This window comes from Ambystoma mexicanum, chromosome 3q, assembly GCF_040938575.1.
Source record: "Ambystoma mexicanum isolate Mex_15411 chromosome 3q, UKY_AmexF1_1, whole genome shotgun sequence".
Taxonomy (NCBI): domain Eukaryota; kingdom Metazoa; phylum Chordata; class Amphibia; order Caudata; family Ambystomatidae; genus Ambystoma; species Ambystoma mexicanum.
Genome location: NC_090926.1, coordinates 202,024,137 through 202,041,271, shown reverse-complemented (window position 1 = coordinate 202,041,271; position 17,135 = coordinate 202,024,137). Strand labels below are relative to the sequence as shown.

Here is a 17,135-nt window from a genome sequence, read left to right as displayed (position 1 = left end):
GATATCAGAATGGTAACGAAATGCATCTCAAAATATTAAGTTTGCAGTGAAAACACTTTTTGGTGGGACTAGAGAAAACTAGAGGACATACTGCAATAGTTTAAATAGATTAACTTGTATTTATTTTGGTGTGTGCAGAGACTCCATTTTAATCTTAATCCTGTTTTTGAAAAATATAGTTAACTTTCGAAGCTCCACTGCATATAGGAATATTGCGCTTGTCTTGGAAGCAAGATGACGCAGCGCAACACAGGTTCGAATCCTGATTCTGCGCATAGAAGCCACTCGCTGGTATTAAGCGTGTTAAAAAAGAACAATTAAACTGGAGTTGCTACTTCCTGTTTGTTTACTATGCAGGCCTATATCCAATGTTCATTAAATGGATCGACATGTAGACTGAATGTCCTCGTATTCTTAGACTTTTCGTGTTCATTTCAGCTGTGGCAATTTGGATCTACCTCAGTCACTGAACCCATACATCAGCTCGGTAACATAATGGACTTTTTTCAACAACTAGTCTTTACCCTGCTTTCCATGTCCCATGGACTGATAAAGTTTTTTATTCCCTTTCTAACCAGGATTAAATCCTCTGTTACTATTGCTACTCGCGTTCCTTACCAGAGCTAGGGTTTGGTGGATGTTTCTAACTTGGCAGCCTGAATTTGTAATTGTTGCACCTCCCCTCAAGCACTAGATGTGAATATTCGTACACAGGCTTTTACCTTTACAGCTGACTCGCTTGTCTCTCATAAACCCTCTAATCCTCGCTCTTGCCCTTTCAAGCCGTGGTTTAATGCAGATCTTAATTTGCTTCGGATTCACTAGACGGGCGGAACGTAAATAGCAGACTGGCGGAAACGTAAATGGCAGACTGGCTGTTGTTCAGTTACCAAAGCCTTACTCAGTCAGGGCAATTATTGATCATAACTCTATTGTGGGTGCTAACGTGCGTCTTACTATACCCATCACGTTGAAACTTGCATCCATCAACCTAGGGAGCTTTTTAGCCTGGTACACATTCTCTAACCGCTGCTCTGGTTTCCTCTGGCGTGGTTTCTCCTTCACAGGCATTATGTGATTGTCTGGTAACTTTCATTGTAGAGAAATTCGCGACCATTCGAGAGAAAATGTTGTGGTCTAAACCAGGTGGGCGTGGTGACGGGGCCACTAACTCGCGTTTCATCACCTATGTGATCCAGCTTTCATTGCTTCCCTTCAGCTGACAAATTAATGGCTGCAAATAGAATGAAATTGGTGTCTCCCTTGGATCCTATTTGCATGGTCATCTTAAAAGATATTATGCATACTATTTCACCACTGCTTGCGCAGGCAGTTAATCGCTTTTTCACATCCGGATATAGTCTGCCTGATCTGAACCATGCCTTTGTGATCCCCCCCCCTCTTGAAAAAAAGCTTCCTTGGATCCCACAGTTCTCGTGCCTTTTAGCCCATCTCCCTATTGACCTTTTTAATGAAGCTTTTGGGGTTCGTGGTTAAGTACTTCATTGGAAAACTCGTCCTTTCTCTCCTGTCAATCTGGATTCTGCCCAGGGCAAGGCTCGGAGTGTTCTCGTTTCAGTTGTTGATAATCTGGCATGGCTGCGTCATCATGGTGGTACAGGGGTGCTGATCCTTGTTAATGTATCAGCCACATTCGACACCATTAATAATTTGAGCTGTCTGGAGCGCGTTAGTGGGATCAGTGCTGGCCTGGTTTAGGTCTTTAACTGACCAGACTTTGTTCTGCGCCACTTGTGGGGTTCCTCAGGGCTCTGCTTTTTCTCCAATCTTATTTAACATTTATATTCAGCCTCTAGCTAAACTCGTACACTCCCACAGCTTCCCTTGCCATTCATATGCAGACGACACACAGATCATTGTCCGCCTGATCTTGCTCATTCTGAGACAGCTGCCCGCCCGAAGTCCTGCTTGGAGTCTGTGGGAAACTGGATGAGTAACCTGATGAGTAACAATTGGCTGAAGTTGAACGGTGACAAGACAGAGGCGCTGCTGGTAGGTCCCCCTTTGGCTACCTCCTTATGGACTCCACCTTTTTGGGCCTGCCTCACTTGGCCCGTTCCCGCTGCCAGTCCCTATCGTTAAGGATTTGGGTTTCAAAATGTAATGCTTCCTTGTCAGCTGAAGCCCAGGTTAGTGCAGTGTGCCAATCTGGCCATCGACAACTGAAGGTACTCCGGAAAGTTCTTCCATGTTTGCCATCCCGCTTACGGTCCCCTGCTGTGGCTTTTTTTAATATTAAAATTCTCTTTCCTTGCCACAACCTGCATACTTCATTTGATGTCTTAAAGTTCTTCAGAATCTTGCCGCGAGAGTCTCCACTGAATCTCCCTTTGGAGTCCATACCTCCCCCATTCTTCAGTCACTCCGTTGGCTACCAGTGGCTAAACACACTACTTTTAAATCTATAGGCATAGTCCATCGTGCTTTCTATGGTAGAGGTGCTGAATATCTCCAGCTGAAATTCTGCCTCTGTCCCCCTCTCGAGCCCTTTGCTTTCAGGATGCCCATTTTATTCAGGTTCCTCTTGTCAAATACTCCTGAATTGGGAATCATTCTTTCTCAGTGGCGGCTGCAAGTGTGGAATCCGCTTCCAATGTCTTTGGGCCACAGAGAACAACCTTCTTTATAGACGCTCATTAAAAACCATTCTATGTTGTATCATCTCAGCTCTCGGGTTGATGGCCATCCTGCTTCAGGTTTTCTAGCTCCAAGATGCCTTTTTGGTGGACGTCACGCTTTATAAATTCAGGTAACATAACATAGGTGACCATTGTGCTGTACTGCTGGGCATGTAGCATTCCTTTCCCACCCTTTCATGCTTATCCCTTGCATTCTTCCCTTGCCTTCTTTCATCCCCCATTCAAAGGGGTTAGCCCCCCTGAACTTCATATCCTCACCCACTACTTGTATTTAAATCCCTCTTCCCTTAAATCTTTTTCCTCGCCTTCCTTGACCCCCTAATAGTCGTCCTTCCGCTCACCCATTCCCCCTTTGTCACCTGCTCTGACACTAAATTCCCCTGACCGTTGAATTGCACCACTCCCTTCCACCCCTGCTTCCTCACCCGCAAATTAATCCACCGGCCCGACTCATAAACTGGTGATTGGACTAGCAGGTCGACCACTGTAATCAGCCGGCCAGTCTAGCCGGTCAACCAGTTTTGAGTAGAAGATTGATTGAACGATCAGTTTGGAGTCCATCAAGAGACACACTTCAGACCTTTGCGAGGCATACTATGGCATTACTGGGGCGTTTAATGCTCCACTTGACATAGGACAGTCGAGACCTGTTTACTTGGTCAATGTCTTTATTTTTAACGATGGAATGAATTGAAACACAGCCATCCCTATTTTGTATTTTTATATACCCAATTATAACACGAAATATAACGAAATATGCATACCGATAACCACAATCAAGAACTAGGAAGGATATAATCGATCCTACATGTTCTTTGTGCGAATTCTCTCCCTTATCTGAAAGGGGTGGCACTTGTTGCATTGGAAAGATTGAGCAGCAAGGGTACTTTATTTAATGGGTCATGCCCTATATTTGAGAATACCTTTTGGGAAGTTGAGTTGCAATGTAATCGTTGGTGTTTTTTTTTTGCAGGAGTCAACTTTTCTACTACTCCACAGGGATGAGTGTGGGAATGGCTGCTTCCATGCTTATTTTTATTTTTATGCTGTCAAAACTGATGCCCAAGGTAAGCAACATGAAAGAAACTATTTTGCTATTTTCTTAATAATCTGTTGTAAATTGCTATGTATGATGCCAAGCAAGTCTGGGCTGCTGCTCGGTTATAACCTCAATACTAAAAACCTGATTTTTCCTGATCCCCATGCTTCTGAAAGTTTGGACTCTGAAGAGCTTAAGCTTCAGACTTTCAAAACATGTTTTGACTATATGCTGCTGTAAAAATTGTACTCATGTACCCTTATTCGGTCTTGTAATTGGGAAATCAGCCAATTAGATGGCACCAAAACAAGCTTCGCAGCGCCATAACATGGTGGATTGCTGATGTGACTCTGAAACTGGTGGTGAATTTCCAGCAACGATTACTAGATGGCGTTGTGACATGTCTCAAATGGAATATTCTACTTTCACTATATATATTGTCTTTGCACTGTTAAGCAGTGGGGGTGATCGTTGGGGAGGTAGTGTGCAAGGGATGAGATATGGGGGAAGCACTGCCCTAACTAATCATATTTACTACCACACAGGTCGTTGTAAACTAGCAGAACCCACCATACGATTTGTAAAGTGTGTTTTTGATCACATTAAGTGTTGAGTAATCTTTAGTGTGGGCATACTCTTTTCAGTGCAGTGCAATGTTTGTTTCAAAGTGGTCCACTGCATGTGAATGTTTTTTTCAATATACCACTTTCCTTGAAAATACAATTGCCTCGAATTTAAAGCTTAAAGCTTGCTTATAAAGGACTGCAGACAGAGTCCTCATCTTTGAAGTGAGAAATGTTTACTCCAGTCTCGCTTTTGAAGGCTGTAGCTGTTAGGACTGATGATTTAATTCCCATGGATAGGCGCAATCTCATGCTGCTTGTACCACTAATGTCAAATGGGATCGTGGAATGGTCAAAATATTCTCAAGCATGTATGGAGCAGTCCTCCACTCTGAAATATCTCACGAAGAATACATCCATTCTGATGAGCAGATCCAGCACCAAAGAATAGAACCTATTCACCTGCGTTAGATTGACTTCATACGCCAACCAACTCAAGATGGGACATTGAGATCTCTCTGGCAGATGGTGCTCTTGCTTTATCACCTGAACTAGCTAATTTCAAATCCAAAATTGATTTAAGAAAATGTGCCCAGATAAAATCCGAGAAGGCCTACTGGTAACACTTTTCTGCCAGTGTAGAATAGAATTCCTAGTCATTTGTATTCAGGGCATATAAATTGATAGATGTAAACGCATAAGCACAAATAGATACAGAGAAGCTCTCGTCTGTCCCCAGAGTCTTAATCTATCACATCAAGGGTAAATCCAATTAATGTATGTGTAAATGTTCAGACTCGATGCACGTTTGAGGATGATGGATGGTACTGAGACTCCCCCCCCCCCCCCCCCCACAGTGCTTAGCAAATACCATGCTCTACATGCCATTAAAATGACTTCCAATCTCTTAATATATATTGCAATTACCCATGTCTTCCTATGATTATTTAAGCCATGAATATTCAAACTCCATTTTAAGGGCTTTTTGTCTCGGTCCATTGGTACACAGATGTAGGACTCACAAATATTCATCTGCCTCCTCAAGCGAAGATCTAACTAATTTTAAATACATTTGGGAAAAAATGTAATGGTTTTAATTATGTAGTATCCCACAAATACCTCACTCCCTCACAAAGGAATACCCAACCTGCAGTGACCTGCCCAACACCCCTCTAACATGAGAAGTGAGACATACATAAGTAACCATTGCTTGCATCTCTACAATGAGTCACCTCTGTGAAAACGCCGGTCTCATGGCTATCAACAAGTGGATATGTGCGCTCCATTAAATTACTAGACCATTAGTATTATGTATTAAGCAAATATTAATCCATGAGCAACAACAAGCTGAAAGTTAACCATGTTGTGTGACCTATCACACAAGCTGACAGGGTGAGGCAGGTAGTGAGATAATGGAGCTTCACCGAATGAGAAGTTGCACCAGGACAGTTTTTTTTTTAAATGATCACTAACTTCCTATGGAGTATTTAGAAAATGTTTCGTTTCTGTACAGAACACAGGGGCCATCATTTAATACTCATGCATGCATCCCTTGCAGTGTAATTGCGTCTTGCTGCTTGCACTTATTTTTGTAAAATAGGAAGTTCACCCTTCACCTGACGGTGTAGGCCACGATCTCCGTAATTGGTGTGCAATAATAGGTTGATGTACTAAAGGGTGAGCCCACTCCATTAGCAACAGAGGAACGAAGGTAGGGTCAACTAAAGTGTCACTTAAGAGCTCTACATAGAGCTCCACGTTGATCAGCGTGTCAAACTTTGAGCCAATGGCACTGAAACCGGCTTTGAACACGGTGCGCCAGCAGATCAGGAGGGGAGACTTGGGCAGTTCTATCACCAGATGCAATGTCACTTCCTGTAGACTTCTTTTTGAGAAAATCTAACCAAGATTATCACTCCAACATCGGACTAGAAACACCCTGGTGCTGCCCAGCAGTTTACCACTTATTGTTTTCACCAGGAAAAATAGAGATAAGTGTTCACAAAAATAAAGAGCAAGTGGGAAGAGCATATCAGGCAATTCTTCAAAACAAATACTTCAAACACTGAAATAATCACACTTGGCAGAGTCGGAACAATGCCTTCCAGAAGTACTTTAAAAAAGATTAATGTCATGTATCTTCATATGGTAAGAGGCACCATTAAACTCTGTAAAGTAGATCAAAGATTGCAAAGATGATAAATTGCCTCAAGAGTTAGAATAGTGCTTGTGTGCGAAATGTTGTGGCAGGATTAGGATTATGAACAAGAACGTATAGGAAAAATGAGCGCAGGGGTCGCACCTGAGAACCATCAGTACAGCATAATTCTGGGGTAATTAATTTGCTGGCACTGTACACAATATAGAATCAGCTCTTGCTTCTGTGTACCTGAAAAAGAGCGAATGACCTTGGCTTCATGGACTTTGTTAACTGCCCTGAGCAAATGGCACCCGGAGCTGGGCTATGGCAACAGTCAACACAATGCGCTCTGCACCAATCCACCTCCTACAATGAACGCCACTACTTTCACCTCTGAGCCATTCTGGAGAAGAGAGGCTATGCTGGCCCGAAGATATCGCTGATCCCTTTCGAAGTAAGAGTCCCAGGCTCCTGGCCACATCTGCAACCTTGAAAGCTGAAGTTTGACAATACAATCCTCTTCACCCTCTCATTTGCCGATGGAAATTGACTTGCAGGATTGACCTAAGGCTTTTTGAAAAAGCTAATTGGAGATGGTGGGATGTTTGAATGGCACAAGCAGTCTGAGATTCACTAAAAGACATTCATAATGGGAGATGGCTCACCAACACCTTCAATGCCTAATTTCTGGTGTTCTATGTTTCAAATGGATTGTGTCCTCCCATATATTCCTCATTTTATGATATATCTTCCTGCTTCGCTGCTTTGGAATAATTTTTTTGACAAGGGCGCTGTATGCAGAGTCGCTGCATCGATGTCCCTCGAGGGCCTCCGTCGACATCATCAGCATAAATAGCGCATGCAGTGTCCATTGGCTTAAGTTCCGTTTTTCCAAGCTTTTGCTTCGAGTATTACAGGCGCGCTTCCGTTTTTCGTCAGAAAAATGTCATCTACTCTTGACACCAATGTCGGGTTTTAAAAAATGCCACGACTGCGGCTTGAAAATGTCCATCACGGATCCTCGCTGTGTCTGCCTATGGTGTCTAGGCTCCGGGCACCGTACCGACGGCTGTGGGTCCTATCAGGCCATGACAGAGAAAGCTCTCACGGAGCGTAGAGGTAAACTCACGGTGGGGAGGTTAGCATTGAAGTCTTCTTTGAAGCGGGAGAAAGTCTGGTGAGTCTAGAGACTCTTCCTGGCATAAAAAGTCAGAGATCCTGATCAAGGAGTCGATTGCGGCAGTCTTCGTCATCTTCCGCCAAGAAAGCGAAGAAGAGACGCCATAGGTCTCCATCAACCTCGAGATGCCTCCACTGAGGTAATCGGATGCCCGACAAAGCCTGATTCCCCGGTAAAGTGGAATGCATTTAGTTCAGAGATGTGTATTTTTGTGAATGTGGCCTTGACCCCCTCGCAAGAAGGCAAAGGAAGAGACTGATTCCTGGCAATCATTAAAGATGGTAAGGAGGCAATGGAAGAATGTCTCCAGTCAGGTTTGGATACTGCTGACAGCATCAACAGATCCATGGCTGCTAGCACGGTTTTACACAGATTTGCATGGTTGAGGAAGTCTGGGTTTGCACCAGACGTGCAGGCTAGACTTCTCAACATGCCCTTTGACGGCTCAAGGTTGTTCGGCAGCAAGGCAGATGAGTTTGAGAAGCGCAGACCTCGAAGGCGGCAGCTAAATCCCTTAGGGCAGCCATTAGACAACCTCAGCAACCCTATTCAGGATCATCTTCCTGGAGGGGTAAGACCTTTTGCCTCTATTCCTCAATTGGAAGAGGAAAAGGACAAACCGGACAAAGGGGCCAAAGAAGATTCCCTCGTGGTGGACGAGGAACAGGTGCTAAATCAGCCCCAGCAGCGGCAACCTTGCCTTCAGCCACTGCTGCCTCTAAAACGCTCTGAGGCCTTAACCCACAAGACCCCCAGTGGGAGGCAATATTTGTCAGTATCTGAAGGAATGGCGGGGCATTACTTCAGAAGCATGGGCCCTGGAAATGGTAGCCCAAGGTTGCCTTCCTTTTCAAAAAAGACCTCAAGATCATCCACCAGGATACAACTCTGTCAAAACTCTGAATCCGCTCCTTGTGCAGGAAATATTTACCTTGCTAGAGAAAGGTGCAATAGAACATGTACCTGTAGCGGAGAGGAACAAGGGTTGGTATTGCCCTTACTTTCTGATTCCCAAGAAGGACGGAGGATTGAGACCCATCTTGGACTTCAGAAACTTGAACAAGTTCATCAGGAAGGACAAGTTCAAGATAGTTTCCCTTTCTCAGATCCTTCAGGCTCTCCAACTCCCAGATTGGTTGGCATCATTGGACCTTCAGGATGCTTACTTTCATGTGCCAATCCATCTGAAGGACAAAGTACCTGAGGTTCGCGGTTGGGGTTTCTCAATATCAGTTTCAAGTTCTGCCATTCGGGCTGACCTCCGCCCCAAGGGTTTTGACCAAGTTAATGGCGGTGGTGGTAGCGAGTCTCTGGAGAAGGGGGGATTCAAGTCTACCCCTACCTGGACGTTTGACTGATCCACAGACTGGAATTCTCCCTCAATTACAAGAAGTCTCATGATACCATCCCGAGGACTGCAATTCTTTGGAGCAGTCCTGGATACTTCCTCGGGAAAAGCCTTGCCACCGGAGGTGAGAGCTCTGCATATTCTGCAGATGGTAACAAAATTCCAGAATGCTCATCATCTTCCGGCCTTCGATTTTCTGAAGTTGCTCGGTCTCATGGCATCCTGCATTTTTCTGGTGCCAGAGGCCCACTTGAGAATAAGATCCCTTCAATGGGCTTTCAGGACTCAATGGTCTCAATTCTCAGGAAAGATGTCGGACCAATTGCAAGTTCCAAGCAGAGTTGCTCAGGACATTCTGTGGTGGCTTGCAGAGACAACATCCTCAGGGGAGATCTTTTTGGCAACCATGGCCAGCGATAAAGGTAGTGACTGACGCCTCACTCACAGGGTGGGAGCACACACCAACGATCTGACCATCAGAGTCCAAACTACAAATCAACCTTTTCAAGCTGAGGGCAATCAGACTTGCGCTGTATGGGGAAAGAATGTCCTGATGATGACGGACAACACAGTGGCCATGTTCTACCTCAGCAACAGGTGATGTAGGGCCACTACTACTGTGCAGAATGCCAATGCAGCTCTGGTTCTGGGAAATTCAAGAAGGAATCTATCAGCAGTTCACCTAGCCGTAGAGCTGAAAACGGTGGCAGACGCTCTGAGCAGGCAGAGCTGTCTCCCACAAGTGGGAACTAGCTCAGGAAGTCCTTCAAGTGATCTTCACCCTTTGGGGAACCCCTCAAGTGCATCTGTTAGCCACCGGTGTCAACTGAAAGTGCAAACAGTATTGCTCCAGCGAATTTCCCCCAAGAGGAGCTCTAGGAGACGCGTTCGTGGTGGACTGAGTTTACACTCCTGTACACATTTCCTCCAGTCCCTGTCATTCCTCACGTGATCAGGCGGTTGAGAAAGTTCAGAAAATCAATGATCCTAATTGTTCCGGATTGGGCCAGGAGGACGTGGTACCCGGACCTTCTGGACTTGTCCATCTGCGCTCCAGTACTTCTTCCAGAAAGAGAGTATCTTCTCTCGCAAGAGGAAGGTCGGGTTCTCCATCCAGAGGTCAAGATACTCAGCCTTCATGCATGGTTTCTGAAAGGCTGAGATACAAGGATTGGGATCTCCCGGATGACGTAATGGACATTTTGCTTTCGGCCAGAAGGCCAGCAACGAATTCCTTGTGCCGTTGGAATAAGTTCAGCAACTGGTGCAAGGATAAGCCTGTAGATGCATTTCAATGTGACACACCCATGGTGCTCTTTTCTATTACACCTAGCCAATCTGGGGCTCCAGATTGGAACCATTAAGAGATATCTAGCAGCGCTTTCCATTTTCTAGCGCTCCTCGGAATAAGATTTGTATTTTCAAATACCGTTGGTTGTACAATTTCTGAAGGGACTTACTGACGTGTACCCTCCAGTTCCATTCAATATACCTGTTTGGGACCTAAATGTGTATTAAAGTTTTTGACATGTATCCCATTAGAGCCTTTACATTCATGCCCTTTAAGGCTTTTGACATTAGACTGTTTTGCTTATAGCCATAACATCAGCCTGCAGGGTAAGCAAGTTGCAGGCTTTTTTGCAGACTTTCTCCTACCACTTTCCATAAAGAAAGACATTCTCAGGGTAAAACCTTTTTTTTACCAAAGGTAGTCGCCGACTTCCATTTGTCACAGAAAATAACTTTACCTGAATGAGGAGGTGGGTAGAATAATGGTAAAGCAAAGGAAAGAATGCATAGACTAGACACAAAAAGGGCTCTAAGTTTTTATATTTCAAGAATGGCTAAATTCTGCCAGGTTGATTAACTTTTTATCGGATATATTGGTCCCAAATTGGTCACTGCAGTCACCAAGCAGACTATATCCAGATGGATTATCCTGGCCATTAGCAGATGTTCTAGATTAGCGGTAAGGACCCGCCAGAGGGCCTAAGAGCTCATTCCACAAGGGCCATGGCAACCTCTGCGGCTTTTCTAAGGGGTATCCCAATTATTGATATTTGCCCAGCGGCCACTTGGTCGACAAGACATGCATTTGTTAGACTTTACTGCCTGGATTTTACCTCCACTCAGGGAGGACTTCTTGCAAAGGCGGTCTTCCTTTTGGTCCATTATTAAGTCTAAATGAATTGATACTCCCACCTCCAACTTGTTACTTATTTGGCAGTCTAGCATAAGATGAGGAATACGTGGGAGGACACAATCCATTTGAAGAACAAGTTACTGATCCCTGGTAACGGTCTTTCGACGATGTTCCTTCCACATACTCGTCGCCCCTCGTAGCCCACCCCGCAGTAGAATTTACATGTTATTACACTCTAAGCTTTCTGAGAGCCTACAGACTTGGGTATGCCTGGTAATTCCTCTGCGAAGGGGAAAAGAAAAACAGAACTGAAGCCAACCTGTGCTGTACACGCTATTTCTGCTGATGACGTCGACGGAGGCCCTCAAGGGACATCGACGCAGCATCTCTGCATACAGCGCCGCCTGTCGAAGCAGCAAAGCTGGAAGATATATTATCATAAAATGAGGAATATGTGGGAGGAACATCCAATCGGAAGAATATTAACACAGGTAAGTAACTTGTTCTTCTCTGGAGCTGATGTTAAAAATGTATATCTAACTTCATTAAAATGATCAAAATCAAATGCTACGCACAAATGTTTACAGTTTCTGTTTTGGAGAGGTTCCCCAATGCACTATACACTTCCCGGGTTTTCAGCAGATTAAAACGAAACATGGGAAACAATTAACTAGTTTCTCTAGCCAGGACCTGGAGAATTACCTTTGAAAAAAATCAAATTCTCTGTTCAGCAATTTGTACTCTTATTAAAATAGAGCGACTGTGCGCTATCCTTGGTGGGCAGGTTTTTCTTTGCACTCTTAAACGTAAAGCACAGTTGTTTTGGATTTGCCCCTTTTCCACCCATCAAATGCTGTGTACGATGTATATTTTGCTGTTTTACAAACAGAAGCTTAACCCTTTAAGTGCCCCTTTTAGCTCGTCCTTGGAAGTGCATACGCAGTGCCAAGGACGAGATAGCTGGTCCTTTTTGGCACCTTGTTTTGAGCGATCCCTGCAAAGCAGTGATCGCTCAAAACTGTAATCCAACCCCCGGGCTATGTGAAGGGGGAGGTCCCCCCTCACTACCAGGGGGCTGGATTATCTTCAGTTTCACTTCGGCGTGCGTAAAGCCAGAGATCGAGGCGGGTATCATTGGAAAGGGGAGATTCTCCCCTTTACGATAACCATTGTGTGGCATTGCTGCCCGCGGATCGGGCACAGTGCGCGCGATCCGTGGGCAGCAATGTCACCGGATCAATACAGATCCGTTTGTGACGCGTGGGGGCGGGGCGTACCTCACGCAGCCATTTGTAGGAGGCCCAGGGAGGCCTGCATGAGGTGTCCCGCCACCCATTTGGGGTGGTGCCCCAAAAATGGTGGGACAGGCCCCCCAGTTGGTGGGCAGTAAGGTTTGGGCACCCCGGGCCAGATTGGCACACCAATGTGCCCCCTGCGCCAAGGCAAGTTTTGTAAACAAAGAAAAAAATGGAAAATGGTGGAACGCAATTTAGGGGGTGCTGTGGGGCACCCCAAAGGGACGGGGAATTTTCTAATTGGACAGAGTGGTGACCCCGTCTCCCCCACCCGCAATGGAGTGGGTGCCATGTCATGCAGCCCTCCCTGCTCCTAGGAAGGGACGCCTGAGCCCAGGGAGGAGTGGAGGACAGCCCCCCCCCCACTTATCTGCCCCCGGGAAGGGCTACATGAGATGCGCCACCCCTCCAATTGGGGTGGGGGTGGAGAGGTGAACCCCCCTTCACAATAGAAAATTAGCTGGTGGTGTATGGGGCCCTTCTGCCCCCGCTAACGGGCAGCCTGCCATTTTGAATTATTGTCTTTGTTTACTAAACTTGCCTTGGCGCAGAGGGGCACATTGGTGTGCCAATCTGGTGCCGGGGTGCTCAAACCTTACTGCTCCACCCACTGGGGGGCCTGTCCCACAATATTTGGGGGCCCCCTCCCCCCACCCCAAATGGAGGTGGGGTGTACCTCACGCAGCCGTTTGTAGTAGGCCCAGGGAGACCTGCATGTGGTGCCCCCGCAACCCATTTGGGGTGAGGGGGGGAGAGGGCCCCCAGAAATTGTGGGACAGGCCCTCCAGTGGGTGGGGCAGTAAGGTTTGGGCACCCCAGGGCCAGATTGGCACACCAATGTGCCCCTCTGCGGCAAGGCAAGTTTCGTAAACAAAGAAAAAAATGGAAAATGGTGGAATGCCTTTTAGGGGGGGGGGAGGGGCTGTGGGGCACCCCAAAGGATCTGGGAATTTTCTAATGGGATGGGGCGTTGACCCCCTCCGCCCCCCCCATCTGCAATGGAGTGGGTGCCATGTAATGCAGCCCTCCCTGGGACCAGATATCTGCTCCTAGGAACGGACGCATGAGCCCAGGGAGGAGTGCAGGACAGCCCCACCCCCCCCCCAATTATCTGCCCCTGGGGAAGGCTACATGAGATGTGCCCCTCCAATTTGGCCATGTGTGGATTCCCACGGGTGTCCTCTTTTCGGAAATGCATGGGGTTCCCTGTTTTCCTTGGTGGTTTGGACACCCGAGGCCCATATCTGTATGGTGTGCGGAGAAAGTGTGAAATTCAGGTGTCAAAACAGACTTGGGGTTACCTGGGTTTTAGGCTTTCCCCTTGGCTCCCAGGTAGGTGCAACCACACATGTGAAGTACCGTTTTCATCGGGACACGTGTGGGGACGGGGGAAGGTAGGCCATGTGTTGTTGGCGGTGTGTTTCGGTGGGTGGCCAGAGCGAAATATCTGAGAATTGCCTTAATTTCCAGCCAATTTCAGAGACATTTCCCTGTGACCACTCATCGAAACACGTCGCCAACAACAGATGTCATACCTTCTCGCGTTCCCACAGGTGTCCCGACGAGAAAGGTACCTCACATGTGTGGGTGCACCTACCGGGGGGGGGCAAAAGGAAAAGGGTAACCCACTAGTAACTCCAAGCCTTTTGGCACATCCCATTTTGTTCATGTGGGCAACCTACAGATTTGGGCCTAGGGTGTCGAAGCCAGCAAGGAAAACCGGGAACCCCATGCATTTGCCAAAAAAGGACACCCACGTGAATCCATAGAGGCACATTGCCCCAGTTTTTATTAGCCACAATCCCTGACAAAGTGTGATATTTGGTGGGGAAAAAACACAATGTTCGCTTTGTCTGGGGTTCTGGGTAATAAATCCTGGGCCTCTTTGCGCAAATCATACCTCTGCGGATTCCCAAGGGTGTCCTCTTTTCAGAACTGCATGGGGTTCCCCGTTTTCCTTGGTGGCTTGGACACCTGAGGCCCATATCTGTATGGTATGCAGAGAAAGTGTCAAATTCAGGTGTCGAAACAGACTTGGGGTTACCTGTGTTTTAGGCTTTCCTCTTGGTGCCCAGGTAGGTGCACCCACACCTGTGAGGTACCGGTTTCATCGGGACACCTGTGGGAACGCGGACGGTAGGCCATGTGTTGTTGGCGGCGTGTTTCGTTGGGTGAGCCGAGTGAAATGGGCGGAAAATGTGTTTTTTTTTTCCCCACATTTCAGACTTTGCTGGGGTGTCTGGGTAATAAATTCTGGGCCGATGTGCGCAAATCCTACCTCTGCGGATTCCCACGGGTTTACACCTTTCGGAAATGCATGGGGTTCCCTGTTTTCCTTGGTGGCTTGGACACCCGAGGGCCATATCTGTATGTTGCGCTTGTCTGGAGAAAGTGTCAAATCCAGGTGTCGAAACAGACTTGGGGTTACTTGTGTTTTAGGCTTTCCCCTTGGCGCCTAGGCAGGTGCAGCCGCACATGTGAGGTACCGTTTTCATCGGCACACCTGAGGGAATGCGGGAAGGTATAACATTTGTTGTGTTTGTGTGGTTTTCATAACATTTTGACCCATTTGCTGGTGCCCTTTGTCACACAACCCTTTCATTTCCCAAATGTGACCTACATTTAGTCGCTGCTTTAGGCACCATACACTTTTGTAACCTGCAAAAGTCACCTACTCTTGAAAAGGTCTGCCTGTGCTCTTTCAAAAAATGTGTGCTTGTTGTTCCTCACCACATTGGCTTTCTCGATTTACACATGCAAAGTGCACCTGTTCAGGCCGTGAGCGTGAATCTCCTGTGTACCATGGCTTAGTGTGTGGCTTGTGGTATTGCTTGTTTTGTAAAACACTACAAAAAAGTGTGCTTTCCTAACTGCAAGAGTCGGGAATGTAGCAGAGCATTGCTTTTCTCAAAATTCATAGAAGCCATTGCCGTACGAAGCCAACCATGTCCAACACATACCTTTTTTTCGGTCAATTTCCCGCTTTTCCCTCAATTTATGGCATTTTCCCCTACCTAGTTGTTGCCTGACCTACGCAAATCACCCCTTCCTAAACTTGGAATTTTGTCTACTTTTCGGAAGTATATGCCTTTCTGTCCGCCAATTAGGCTTTCCTACCCTTTTCTCCCATTCCGTCGATGCATGTCCAATTGGCAAAAATGGCCAAAATCGCCTACCTCTCACAAAACAGTTGATAACCACATCAAAATATTTTTTTCTCGTTTCCACTCAACCTGTTCTTGAAAGCCAGGAAATTGGGGAATTCAGCACAGCAAACGATTTGTTCCTAGCTCTTACAAGGAAAAAACCACAGGCTTCTTTGTACATCATTTTATTGGCATTTGTTGAAAAAACCCAAAATGTTCGCCCTTTTTGCTTATTTTCCCTCACCCCACCTACAGCAACCTAGGTTTCCTGGGTGGCGTTGCGACCGCCTACATGTGGAGAAAAAAAGGAGCCAAATTTGGCAGAGATATCTCATGTAACAAAAAAGTTACAAGGCTTTGAATGGCCACATACCTTGGGTTTCTTCTCTGCACCGTACACACTGACTCTTAAGTCCCGTCCCCTTTCCTCCATACTGTATGGACATCCCTTGCGAGGGACGGGAGACGGAACCCTTTTAACAAGAAAAATCTTATCCCCCCTTTAAATTTCGAGGCGCGGCTCTGGGAGCATGCGCTCACCTGACTCCGTTCACCGGCGCCACTCAGTTCCCTTTTCCACGTCGACAGGAACGGGGCGATTTCAAAAGCGCTCCTGGGTTTGGCTTCGGCCATGTAATATCACACGCTCAGAGTGCCGTGCACGAAAACAACGGTGCCCTGCAAACAAGACACTTGCATCTTCACTCGGGAGGGAGCAGGAGCTCCGGTCTACTGCAGGAGCAGTGGCCCACATCCACCATCCAAGTGCAGGACAGCACTAAGGTATTGCATCCAAGTTAAGCAGCAAACTCAAAATGCTTTTTTAAATGGTTATTCTGAGCGCACTAGGCGCGGTAACCAGGAGCAGCATTTCTACGTGATAATGCTGTAAATAGAAACGCGCACATTTCACTTGATGCGCATTGCAGCCCAAGCTGCATCTACCCTTAAAGCTGTGCCTCTGCCATTACATCACACGAGTTTAAGCAACTCCAAGATGGCCGCATGGGCCATTTGATTCTTTCCTTCACCCACTTCCTCAGCAGACGGGAGGCGCCTGCTGATTGGCCCTAGCAGCCTACTTCCCATCCAATCCCGCGCCGGAAGGCGTAAGCCGGCCCTTCCTGGAAAGGCCCTGAGGGCAAGGCCAACAACTGTCCAGAGACTGTCCTGAGCTGGCCAGAGCCAAGGGCCATACCCCTTGCTTGTTTGAGGCTGTGAGTAACTTATATCTGCCTTAAACTATACTACTTGCTCTATCCTCCCAAACGGCTCTCCTCATTGCCTTTCTAGCACATGTCATGTGTTGCAGTCACTGCACGGGACGTTCAGGTTGCCTAAACTGCCACATCATTGCGCCACCATAGCTTGCCTTATGTTCACCACACCCCGATGAGCATCACTACTATGCTTATTATGCCCTCTCACCCTCTGACAATTTACATTGTTGTGCTTTTTTTTTTTCTTTTCTCTTTGCTCATACACGTTGATCTTGTGTCCCACTGCATTTAAGTTCATCCTGCTAAATTCGAATCTAGGTACCCCTGATTTATGCATTTAAATTGTGTCCCACAGCATTATTAGCCAGTGCCTTTTTGGCTCCTCCTGCTAAACTCGAATC

The 17,135-nt window shown here is 46.6% G+C and overlaps 1 protein-coding gene across 3 annotated transcripts in view; it reads left to right on the top strand.

Moving 5' to 3' along the window:
- The window catches only part of NEMP1 (nuclear envelope integral membrane protein 1), a 984,307-nt gene that overhangs the window by 522,845 nt on the left and 444,327 nt on the right, over positions 1 to 17,135 (top strand). For all 3 annotated transcript variants that reach the window (XM_069653551.1, XM_069653552.1, XM_069653553.1), the window contains exon 5: positions 3,634 to 3,727. In XM_069653551.1, coding sequence (XP_069509652.1) covers positions 3,634 to 3,727 — 94 coding nt within the window. The remainder of the gene's footprint in view (positions 1 to 3,633; positions 3,728 to 17,135) is intronic.